The 12,805-nt window shown below is 37.6% G+C and overlaps 1 protein-coding gene across 3 annotated transcripts; it reads right to left on the bottom strand.

Moving 5' to 3' along the window:
• Window positions 1-1,314: 1,314 nt before the first annotated feature.
• On the bottom strand, window positions 1,315-12,263 carry LOC113024821 (proline-serine-threonine phosphatase-interacting protein 1-like). 3 transcript variants are annotated; one of them, XM_026172186.2, is made up of 15 exons: window positions 11,963-12,263; window positions 9,679-9,779; window positions 8,968-9,042; window positions 8,151-8,185; window positions 7,956-8,062; window positions 7,424-7,486; window positions 7,096-7,188; window positions 6,681-6,726; window positions 6,408-6,487; window positions 5,606-5,704; window positions 4,796-4,892; window positions 4,485-4,581; window positions 2,873-2,961; window positions 2,101-2,216; window positions 1,315-1,943 (listed from the first exon to the last, which is right to left on the bottom strand). In XM_026172186.2, exons 2-15 carry the CDS (start codon window positions 9,711-9,713, stop codon window positions 1,812-1,814), a joined length of 1,164 nt encoding a protein of 387 aa, XP_026027971.2. In that variant the 5' UTR covers window positions 9,714-9,779; window positions 11,963-12,263; the 3' UTR covers window positions 1,315-1,811. The 3 variants fall into 3 exon arrangements, with proteins under 3 accessions (XP_026027971.2, XP_026027954.2, XP_080156059.1); XM_026172169.2 differs by lacking the exon at window positions 11,963-12,263 and adding an exon at window positions 10,345-10,499; XM_080299933.1 differs by lacking the exon at window positions 11,963-12,263 and having other exon boundaries at window positions 9,679-9,866.
• Between the last annotated feature and the right edge of the window lie 542 nt (window positions 12,264-12,805).

Genomic DNA, 12,805 nt, shown 5'->3' with positions numbered 1-12,805 from the left:
AACAAGACCAAAGAGAGATGCCTAGTCATAATGCAAAGGGGCACATTTATTGGAAGCCAACTGCGCATCAGCACAAACACCCCATACCACTGTTAAGCATGGTTTTGGAGGGCTGATAATTTGGGCTCATTTTGCAGCCATTGTATTTCAAAGAACACCAGAGTCAAGAGTGAGGCCATCTGTCCGACAGCAAAATCTTGGCCAAAACTGGGCTATGCAATAGGATAATGATCCCAAACACATAAGCAGGATGGCTGAAATAGAAAATATGTTGCAAAGTCCAGACCTCAACATGACTGAAATGCTGTGGCTGGACCTTAAGAGACCTGTGTGTGAGCAAATGCTCACAAACCTAAATGAACTGAAGCAATGTTGTAACGATGAGTCTTCAACAACAGCGTGAGAAACGGATGAAGTATAAAAACGATTACTTCATGTTATTGCTGCTAAAGGTGATTCTACAAGGTAGTGAATCATAATTTGTACTCAGTTGTTAAGGACAGCATAGAGTTCTATGAAAACCTTCCTTTTCCTAGAAATCCAGCCCTCTATTTTCACCAGCTCACATGTGCACCAAATAAATGGATGATTTAAAAGACTATGTCATAGTTTAGTCACAAACTGCATTTCTAAACAAAGAAGGATTGACAGCCAGAAGCATATACATTTCCGCTGTATATATGTGGCTGCTTAATGCTGTTAAACTTAGCAGTCACTGGTGGTTTACACATGGTACTCATTCTGTTTTCTTGTCATTTGAGATGAATAAGATGATTCATCTTATCACAAGTCATTTAAGTTCAAATTTTAATGAAAAAAGTATGTGATGTTACAGTGCTTAGAATGTACTGGTGCAGTACTAGTTTGCTACTATTAGTAACATACAGATTCATGTTGAAAACATGGTAACTTGACTGAATGAAGGGAATTTTAAAATTCTTCATTGGTTTTCTAAAGTAGATGGCTAACCATTCTTTAGTCATATATTACAAGTATAGGAACTAAAGATGAGATAAACAGTATAGCTATACTGATTATCCAAACCAGTTTAAACAATGAGGCTGATATAAGCTGGTGAATGCATTTCCTTTAACTTGCATTAATTGCTTAGGTAGTCTACTGCTTACTAAATGATCTTTTTTAGTTCAGGTTTTTGGTTAGTTTTTCATGTTAGCCAGTATTGTAAGAGCACTTGGGAAAAAAAGCCTGGCAAAAATGTGTGTGTCTGTAGGCTGTATTGTGTGTGGCATGTGTTCGCTTTGGTGTGTGTCTTTGCAAGCGTGCAAGTTTTTAAGCATATGAGACATCTGTTTTGATGTGTTGACATTCTTTGTGTCTACTTTCTTGCATTTGCAACTGTTGTTCTGTGTATACCACGCATGTTGTGGGGGCACAATTGTGTTTACACAATCACAGTGTGTTTGTCCCCCAAAACCAGTCATTCTGGGGGCAAAAATCAGATACCAATAACATAAATTATTGCATTTTATGATAAAACTCATTGTAAGGCAGTGGTTCTCAAAGTTCTTTTTTTTTGCATGCTCTATATCATAAGCTATAAACCCCCCACCCCCCACAGTATTTAATTTGATTAATTATATTAACGATAAAAAATGATGCACATAGCATTTTACTTAAATAAAGTTGCATATTATCAGTGAAATAGCCCACCCACATTTTGTGAACTACTTTTTTAAGGTAAAGGGGCAGGCAAGTAAGAATTGGATTTACGGTTCTTTTTCATGAAATTACTATAAATAAATTGAATTTCTCCTGAGATATAAAGAAAATTACTGTATTTGCGTACATGTTTAAATTTTGCCTAGATAATTTCCTGGCACCAGTCCACTAAACCCATTCCTCTCCACCGTCCACCACCCATTTTGTTCTTGGTCCAGCACTCGAACTACTTCTCCTCGGCTCACAGATAGCTCATCTTCTTCCTGATCAGTCGATGTAAAGAAAGCACATCTTAATTACAGGCAAATATCGCTTAAATACAGTACTGCTAATATTGTCTATTTTCTTCTTTTCTTTCTCGATCATCTTGCTCAATGTTCACTTTCTTGCTGTAGGTTTTAAAATAATCATGCAAATCACCTTTGCAGTGTATTGATAAAGCACAACATAGAAGATTTCATCAGGTGGACCCGTGGACAGTGGCACTTCTTGGTGAATGCATGGAAGGGGTGCATATCCGTCATCTGAAAGCTGAACTAAAGCAGAATTAAATGTCAGAAAGTGCAAACACAAAATGTAAAAATAAATAAATAAATTTATTAATCTGTTATGTCTTTTAAGCTCCATGACAAAGATTTTCAAAGTGCAGCTTCTCACACTAAGGGCAAAGGTAGCCACCCACATCCACCCACAGAGTCCAACTTTAAATAGCACAAAAACCAACAAATTCACACACCTATGTGTTTGACCCATGACTACATATAATACTTTTTCTAGCCCCATGTTTTATAATTGCAGTGTGTATGCATGCAAATACATTAAGAGACCAACAGGGCCTGTGATGTGTTACTGTTCAAAACCAACAGTCTATACAGTTTTACACATTTGGCACATACATGACTCATTGGAGAAGAGATTGGCCTCTCATCAAGTCCACTATAGCAAATTTAAAGTTCTTTCTTACTTTTAAAGTGTACTTTCTTGATATAATATTAGAATATCATTTTTATCTCTGATTCATGTAGTGAAATGTTTCAAATTAATTGACTGCTCTAACCTCCAATATATGAATAGAAAGACCAACTCTCTATATATGTAATTCATAAAATATAGCAGAACCAACAAAATATTGAAGATTTAGGTCTTTCCTACAGTTTAACAATATAACTGAGTGAGCAGTTGCAGTACTTACATTCTCCAATGGATGACAGTGTAGATCGTGGGCTGAGTGGACTGTCCATGCCAATGTTCAGAGACCTTCCAAGCAGGGGATCAGAACACCTTTAGATCAAGAAAGATATTTAAGATACAAATGTTTACTTTTGTGAATTCACCGAGCAAAGGTCCAAATTTCTAACATTAAAAAAATAACAACAAACGATGAAGATAAAGATGATGATTAACAAAGAGAATATTTTCAGGACATGGTTTGTGTTTAGTTTGCAGAGTACAAAGTATATTATATACATTATATGAACTAAAGTATATTATATAGTATATTATATACACTATAGTATAGTATATAGTATGTTATAAATACTGTTGAAGCAGGTCTCCTCTGGAATTAATAAGTAAGTAAGTTAAATGTATTTATATAGCGCTTTTTAAAACAGGAAGTTATTTCAAAGTAACTCACATTGGAATAAAAACATATCAAATGAAACAATAAAAATGGTATAAAAAAGGTATAAAAGCATATCAATTGAAACAGTAAAACACAGTATAATAGCACATCCAATAACACAGTTTGCTACACATGAATATTACCTAAATGCCTGTCTAAACAGATGTGTTTTGAGCTTTGTTTTAAAAGTAGCTAAAGGGTTGATGTTGCGTAGTGGGGGAGGTAAACTGTTCCACAATATTGGAGCCAAGGTTTGAAAAGCGCGATCCCCCTTTGTTTTCAGATGGGTCCGTGGAATGGTTAGAAGACCACTATCAGTGAATCTAAGGATCCGGTTTGGAGAGTAGGGTTGCAGAAGCTCAGTGATATAAGTGGGGGCCTCACCTGGATTTCTTTTTCCCATTTTAATTCTGCCTAGCCCTGCGAACCCGAACACAAGTGTGGAAAGATCGGCTCTCCAAAAACAGCATGCACCTGAACATCAAGAAGACTGAATACCTTGAATGCGGCCCCCAGACTAACAGTACCATCACTATTGACAGTGAGCCACTGACTAAAGTTGCCCAATTCAAGTACCTCGGGTCCCTTGTCACCTCGGACTGCAAAACTCTACCAGACGCTAGACTCCGTGTCAACGCAGCGTGGATGAAGTGGCGTCAGATCAGTGGAGTCTTATCCGACAAGAGAATGCCAATCTATCTTAAGGTGAAAGTTTATAAGACGATCGTGCGCCCAATGGCACTCTACGGGTCAGAGTGCTGGCCAGCGATGACCAAGCACGAACAAGCCCTTTACACCATGGAGATGAAGATGCTGAGGTGGCCTTTGAGTCTCACATGACTAGACCGAGTGAGGAACGTAGATGTCAGGAAACGATGGGGAGTGACACCGATCACGGACAAGAGAGGCGCGGCTCCAATGGTACAGCCATGTTGCCTGTAGCGATAAGAACTCCATCGCAAAGACAAGACAGCACAGCAATTAGATCTAGGTGGCAACAGGCCACGAGAAAGACCAAAAAAGTGATGGATGGACCGAATCAAAAATGATATGAAGGCTGCGAATGTTACACCAGAAGACGCCCTGGATAGGGAGAATTGGAGGAAGACATGCAAAACATCGGACCCTGCATCGCAGGATATGAACTGCTTGGAAGAAGAAGATTTTAATTCTGTCTCACCTCTTTGAGGGATCTTCTTCTCCTCCTACAGAATGAGCTTGGCCATTGTTGTCCCTGACTGTCCCCGTCTTGTAATAGCTTTCAAACACTATGGGCTCTGCAAGAAGAAAAGTGAACCTGCTCATTTGAGAAATGAGGCCACGTGATACTTTTTGCCTGTCTGTCAATTGAAAGAAAAAGTCAAGAAGCTGAGCTGCACTCTTTATATCCTGTTATTTTGTAGTGGAACTTTTCTCACTTCAACTTTGTACTTATAAGTAAAGGAAACAAAACAACCATCTTTCCAGTAAATACAAATTGTGAAAGCTCACCTGGTGGCTTCAATCCAGTGCCTTTCATTTCTATGAAAGAGTTGTTGTCTTTGGTAATGTCACACTGTTCCAGAAATTTCCTCACCTCCTCGTAAGACTGGTTTTAAAAAGGAGGAATTCAGTACATTTTATATTACTATTATATTACTTTCACTTTTCATTTAGGTTTATGCATAAGTGATAGTTAATTAGGTTTATGAAAAGATCCCGGTTTGGGTTTATATACAATCAACCAATGCTGCTCACCAGCTCTTACAAAATCTTAGATTCCTAAATCCTGGAAAACACACTTTTTCTGTCTGCCAGTTATTTATATTTAGAATGGTTAAGAAAGTGGCAAGTACGGAGCCCATAAAACTATCGGCCAAGTGATTGTAATAACTTTCAAGAAGAAGTCAAGGCTACATGAGCCTACTAACATGCTTCAAGTCACAATCCATTAGTTTATCCAGTAGCAGGCCATAGCTGTGGTCTGACATTCAACTTAAGCACACTTAAGATTTGAAAATTAAAGCCTCATTGAACTAAAATGTGATCAGAAGAACGACAAAGAGTGAATACTGCACTATTATTACAATTCTGGTTGATAAATTCTCATTAAAAGAACATTTGGGAATAAAATTTTAAAATCAGTTTTTTGTAACTGTTACGAACTTGCATGTTTCATTTTGTTTTTTAAGAAAACTTTTTTTTAGGTTTATCCAGCAAGACAATGTACTTATACTTGATTTAAGAATAGAAATTTGCATTTTTATTCTTCTTGACATTTTTATTCTGTTTAAATATTAAATAAAGGGAAAACTACTTCACCTCATCATCTTTGACACATTGCATGGAGAAATGATTGCAGTGGTCCCAGAGAGCACACCTGAGCATGCTGATGCGATTTCCCTCCAACTGTTGGAACACCTATAATTATCAAATGAATTCTGTGTTATTACCAACAATGTATTATTGTACTATGTACTATTTCAAGATTTGCCATGATACTGGGTTGCAGTAATGCAACTTCTGCATGCGTGCCCATTTCACGTTTCAGAGAGGCAAAATGGGCACAGTGAACCTGTGTGTTTTTTTACGCATTTTGAAATGATACCCTGTTGGGTAATGATCAACTCAGTATCACAGCAAAACGTGATATTTGCCGTGACATAGGGTTGAATTGCCTTAACATATACAAAGCTCATTATAGTTTCTTTTTTCTCTTCTTACTTACAGGGGCACCACCAAGAGGTGCCGTGTGTGTGTGTGTGTGTGTGTGTGTGTGTGTGTGTGTGTGTGTGTGTGTAGGTGTGTGTGTGTGTGTGTGTGTGTGTGTGTGTGTGTGTGTGTGTGTGTCCACCAGTGACAGCAAAGTCAACACAAAGAGGCTGTCGTTTGAAAAGATAAAGCAGAACTTTTGTGTGATTAAGTGTGTTTCTGCATGGTTGTATGTTTTTCCATTTGTGGCTCTCTCAGCGCAAGATGGAATGTACTTCTGCAAATGGTCGCTGCCAGGAAGGTTTTCACAGTTATAGGGGTTGTGGTGTGAAGCTATTTCTGTGGTTAAAAGCCATTATTTTGAATAGAGACATGATTAGAAAGCAGTTAACGAGAAAATATTCTGCAGTACCTCGCATGTACTTTTGTGTGTCCCCTCCCAGTCCTGGCGAACAGCTTCTAGTTGAACAATGTTGTTAAAATACACCTTCTCTGTGAGAATAGAGCATAGTTAATAGTTACAGTTAACAAATGAAACACTGGTAAAGAACACAACAATGACCGCCGCACTGTTTTCCACTCTCCTAATTTATTTTTCCATGAAATATTCTCAAAAAAAGTAGTGGACAATGAATGCAATATACTAAAAATGCATGCAAGTTAAAAATAAAATGTGAAGGCATACCAGCATCATTGGCCGCCTGCCTGCATTGCTTTATCTTGTGACGTACCTGTGAATGAAATCGGTGCACAGGAAGCCACGTTCAGTGAGTTATGTAACCATTTTAACACCAGTCAGAGAGACTGATATATAAATACGTTGTATAGGGAATGGTCTTGAAAGAGATAGAAGAAGAAAAGAAAACATCTCACACCAGCACACAAACACACTTTAGTTCCGCCTTGCAAACTGTTGCACAACTGCAGAAAAGTCCCATCATAAAGACTGCACCGCTGACAGCTGGAAACTTGTAGTTCATAAATAGAACTGACAGTGGGCATTTGCATATTTTGTGGTGAATTTCTCAAATAATCTAAAAGTTTGTATTTTGTTGCTTATAAAAACATTTGTCTTTTAGCGAGGTATGCACTTATTTTACCTTTTCAGGGTTTTTGGACGTAGCATTTGTTTTCTCAGCCCCCTGCTCTGCCTCATCGGCCTCCTTGCACTTCACCTCATAGTTCTTCTTAGACTAAGAAAAAGAGAAACAAAAGTTATTAGTTCTATTTCCGACAAAGCAACAGGAAGAACACTTTTTGTAAGTGATGCAAAATTTTTTTATTTTTTTAAAAATCTGACTTCTATTTTTTGTGCTTGCTTGAACATAAATTAAACAACCTTTATGTGGTTAAGTTTTCATGTTTATTTCTAAATCACGCTGGTTCCATGTGTTAGTGATAAATGATAGGAGTGGAAGTGTCTCCTACCTCCATGGTCTTCTTGAAGAATGAAACTTTTTTCTTTTGAACCTTCTCCATGATGCTTTCAAACTAAAGATAAAAGGTTGAAATTACTTGCATATGTTGCTTCAATGCAAACCTGATACTTGCAGTTATTGTTCATTAATGAATAAAAGACCTGGATTTTTACTGTTAATGTGATAAAAGTCTTGATGTCACTTTGATAAAGACTGAATTAGTCTTTACTCAAGTCTTGAATCGTTTGATTTTTGAAATATAGGTTTCCCCTTATCAGCTGCTATCACAGCATTGCACTCAGTGTCTGTAAAGTGATTTAAATGGTTGCAGGATTAAGTCAACACTTACGTAACACAGTGTTTTCCAAACAGGAAACAGCCATTAGTTACAATATTATTCTAATGACTTGTGCAATACTAAAAGTAATAAAGAATTATATTATCCTCAGAGTATTCACACCTTAACCATTTTTTTTTTGGGGGGGGGGGGGGGGGGGTTATTTAATAAGTCAGTTGTTAAGCAACACACATTTCCCAAATACCTTCTTCCTCTGCTCTTTCTGACGTTCTCTGAAACTCTCAATCTTTTTCACCTCCTCTTTCAATATATCAGATAGCTGGATGTGAAAGTTTCCAATGTTCTCAATTTCTGCAACAAAAAACATCGAAATGGCACTGTGAACCATTTGACATTTGACACATATATGGGTGTAACTTTACACAGCACATGGACTTACGAGTTTTTAGTTGTTCGAATGATGCCCTCAAAGTGCTGGAAAAACAACACACATTCATAATCAAAATTATTCACCATGCTTGCACTTTGTGTTTCTTTCACAAAGAGGCAGATTAACATTTTTAAAGCAAAATTTTAAGCAAAATAGCAGCTGAGTACAATTTTATTGCTAGAACTCTGCACTGTGTTTTATTGTTTAACCAGCTGCCAAGACCGTGAGGACACCCAAACCTTAACAGGCAGACTTTGTGCCCTAGTTTTGTTTTGTTTTTTGTTTAAAGAAGAAAAGAAAAGAAAAGAAAAAAGAAAAAGATTTATTTGGTTTTACTGCACTTAGATGATTCTTTTATTGGAGGCTCATTGTTTCCTTTTTGCGGCTCTTAGAATATATTGAGTTCAGTACAGATGTCTGAGATAGCAGGGAACAGGAAACTGACAAGTTATGACCTACTGTACACTGAGCGAGGGGCTTACCATACACACACACACACACACACACACACACACACACACACACACACACACACACACACACACACACACACATGCACACACACATACTTACACTTCAGTCTCTTTTTTTCTGTGTCTCACTTTCTGTATCACGCACAAATGTGTTTCCTCTTAAAGAATGTGGCGATGATGTGCCTGACTGTAGTTTTATATGTAGTCTTCCTGGTCAGTGCCAGTCACCCTTAACATGTCCATCCCTTACCAAAACCCTTCCAAATAAAAGTTTTTGTCCAAATTGCTATATTTATGTACTAGTTGGGCAGTCTATACAATACATAATGCTGACCTCAAAACAAGTTTTTCACCTTATCTCTATGTGTCCTCCAGCTTTGCGAGCAATAGTCACCAGTTCCTTTCCATACTTTTCCTCTGCCAGTGCCCTGTGGAGTATAAATAAGCAGACAAATCATTAGAACCCAGAATGTATATTTTAGTATTTATTTGTAAAACTGAATTAGCTTATATAAAGTCTGTTATAACAGTCCAACATTTGCCTTGACATGCATATACCAACATTTTTACCTGAAATTTTGTTGCTACTTAAACTCTTGTTGCTCTTTTACCTAAAGGATCACTGACTTTATGTTACGTCATTCTATTCAGGCCATAACATCACAAAGATGATTTTGGTGACATCTTAAGGTTTATCTTGAATTACTTGTCATTATCAATTAATATATTTCAACAATCACAAATGAGTGTTAATGCAGAATATTTTCATATTTCAAGACACAGAATTAAAAGAAGAAATAGCTAAATTCTCATATCTTGTGACCTAAATGAGTCATGGGCCTGCTATCTTTCATACATGACTAGCCACATGTGGTGTTTAATGAGTGAAATGACTAGACTAGATAGCTATTTTTTTCTTAATGTTATGATCAAGCTGGAAGTTGATTCCATGTATGAAGTCATGTAAAGTAAAGATCATGGAAAGAGAAGCGCAGCTATGATTAAAATCACAGAACCCATGATTTTAAGTTTATTTTGATTGCACAAATACAAGCTGATCCAACCTCATCTTCAATAGCTCTTCCACATCTTTGCACATTTGCCTTCCATCTCGTAACCTTTGGGTCACGGCTTCATACCCAGCGTGGCAAGTGAAGTCAGACCCCTGCATTGACGAAACACAAAAAACGAAAACTGCTGCAATAAACAGCATTTCTGAAAAAGGTGTTGCAACATGTTCTAGGCTCATTTTGTGGTAAAATGCAGAACTAGCACTTGTGTACTGCAAAGATATCTGTATGTGGCATGGCAGCCTTAGAGTTAATACACTTGGTAAACCAACCCTCTAGATCGCTTCAAGTGGTGATTCAACACGTTACAGTGTCTTTACATGTATGATGTTGATAATTGTGCATATTAAGTATTTTTTTTAAGTTGTAAAGCTTACCTTAACCCCCCCACCCCCACTCCCACCCCATACTGCTGTGTGTCTATACTAGTATAAACTATAATCACTTGTGGTTTACCTGATTTGGCAAATTGTAACTTACAGATGACAGTTAGGGTGTAAAATATATAATGTTTTAACAAGCGATAGCTGACTGTAACGTGGTGTTTCTCGTGGTGTTTCTCGGGTTCCTAAAACAGTCTGTTCAACATAATTAATACATACTATAGTTTAGAAACTATAACAAAGCAAGTAGACAACAATACCACAAAAATATACTTACCCAGAAAGCATCCTTAAACATCAAAGGAGCCATTGTATTTTTTACTTCCTTGAACTAAGCACAACTCTTAGTGCCGACCTCACTTACAGGACATTTCTCCAAATTTAAAAGCTTACCAACAACCTTGTATGGCTGAAACGTCAGTGAGTCACTTTGAATGAGGAAGAGCTTTTGTCCCGTGATGTCACTGACCACAGACAGCTCAGCCCATTTGTGAAACGGCAACTCTTTCACTTTATGTTTGGTCTAACAGTTGTGTCAGAGCACAGTAGTTACATGTGCCTTGCTAGGTAAAGGTGTCAGTATGTCTTTGTATTGTTATGCATTGTTATGTGTTATGTGTGATGTGTTGCATTGCTGATGTAATCAACACTTACACAGAGACAAGCAATATGTTTAAGTGTCACATACTGTAACCAAAAGTTGATGGTTTACTTGCTGCAAGTAGCATTAGTGGTAAATCATAATTGTCTTATTTTAATTATGTTGCAGTGACATTTTTTATCAGTATTTTAAGACATTAATATTATACAATTAAATGTGCTTTAAGGTGATGTTAGACTACTTTGATTCTCTCTTTTCTTCCTTAAATCATTTACCATGTTGTTTTGCAAGATGACATTATGAAGTGCTGCAAAATTAGATAATATTATTTTTAATAATATGTCATCATCAGCATATTAACCTTCTGTCATTAGAGCTCCAGAAACTATTGTTGCCATGTACATTCCAGAGATTACCACAAGAGGGAGCCAAAAATCTTTGTAAAACATCAAGGCTTGTAATATTATACTGGCTAAATATAAGAAGTCTACTTTTTGGGAATCAAACCCACCTGAATCAACAGTTCCTAAATCTGTATGGGATGTCTGACATAAAATCCCAAATCTCTCGACCCAGTTGAGATGAATACAAATCTGTGCCTCGGGCATCTCTAAGGGAAGCCACAGAGACACGTGAATGAACACATAGAAGGTTAATATTGATTTTCAAAGTGAGAAGAAGGACAGGCTGTGGCGTCTCTCACCAGTCGCTCAGTGAGATGTGTGAAAATCTTTGACTCTCTCACAAAGCTGGAAAATCATTTTGTCACACACTGAACAACATGCTAAAGGGACTGTACAAATCAATACATCTAACTCAGAATAATGGGGCTTTATTGTTTTTTTATTTGCATTGCATATGCATTTTGTTCTATAATTACTCTTTTTTATTTATCCAATTAGTGTTCTTTTTTAAATAGGTTGCATTAAAATCCCATCAACTCACTGAGTAACAGTTAATCAGTGTTTGTCATTTCTCAAAGTAATTTCTGGTACTCCTTCAGATTTGAAATGGTGGAATATCAGATACCAATGCTGACATAGATAACGAACGAAAAAGCATCCAATAAATTGACATAAAATAGTAGGAAATTACATCAGTATTTACAATAACTTTTTTTTTCATCAGTTCCCAACCACAGAAAATTTGTATTCAGGAAATGCTGTTTTGGTTTTCATTCTGATTATTTACCAAATGCTTTAGATTAAAGCTAGCTATCAGTAGAGTGGCCATTGCTGGGTTCAAGAGGAGAATAATAATTCAGTTTTCCCACTTGGAAAGCCAAAACACTTACCAGTTAGAGCGAAAATAATTCTTCCAGGCCAAGGCTCACAAGTTTTCACATCATGATGTCTGAGTCCATCATGCTTGGCCTTCGTTGTGACCCCGTTTGAAGCCTCAAATGGAGGGACAAGCCCTGGGAATCAGCTGTGCTTCCAGGGGCTGAACACAAGCCCACACACACACACACACACACACACACACACACACACACACACACACACACACACACACACACACACACACACACACACACACACACTTCCTACCCTTCTCTCACATGTTTTCTCTGTCTCCCTCACACTCTCCGGAGTGGTAGTTATTGAACTGTGACAAACGAGCCGTGTCAGACCAGCCCCCCTACCTGGGGGATTGGCTAAATGACCTTTCCATTACCCAACCACTGCTGTATTCCCCCTCCACAGATAGAGTTACACACATAGCCACACAGCCCATTTGCCAAGACCAGTGTCACCAGCGCTACCATGAACCATTACATCCTACCGCGCATTCTACACAAAATTAATTTTTTGTATCAAATTTCAGTACATTTTGATTTTTGGATTTTCTAGATCAATTCTGCAACAAGACTTGCAATAATTTTATATTGATTTTGTGTGTCTTCGCACTTAATAGTGGTCCAAACAGTGTGCACAGGCTGAGAGTGATGTCAGAAACTGCTTCTGCCTGGTTGCTTGGATTTGGACATATATGTAAGTCATCTGCGCTTCTCTCTGTGCATTTTAGCCTCTCACAGGCAGAGTGGTGTGTGACTTAACTGGTTTTCACACATTCTCTATCCTCCATCTTGTTAATCCCCGGCTGACCATTGGCCCCAGCCCTAAATCTCACCAGA

This window comes from Astatotilapia calliptera, chromosome 1, assembly GCF_964374335.1.
Source record: "Astatotilapia calliptera chromosome 1, fAstCal68.1, whole genome shotgun sequence".
Taxonomy (NCBI): Eukaryota; Metazoa; Chordata; class Actinopteri; order Cichliformes; family Cichlidae; genus Astatotilapia; species Astatotilapia calliptera.
This window is presented reverse-complemented; position numbering and strand designations above follow the sequence as displayed.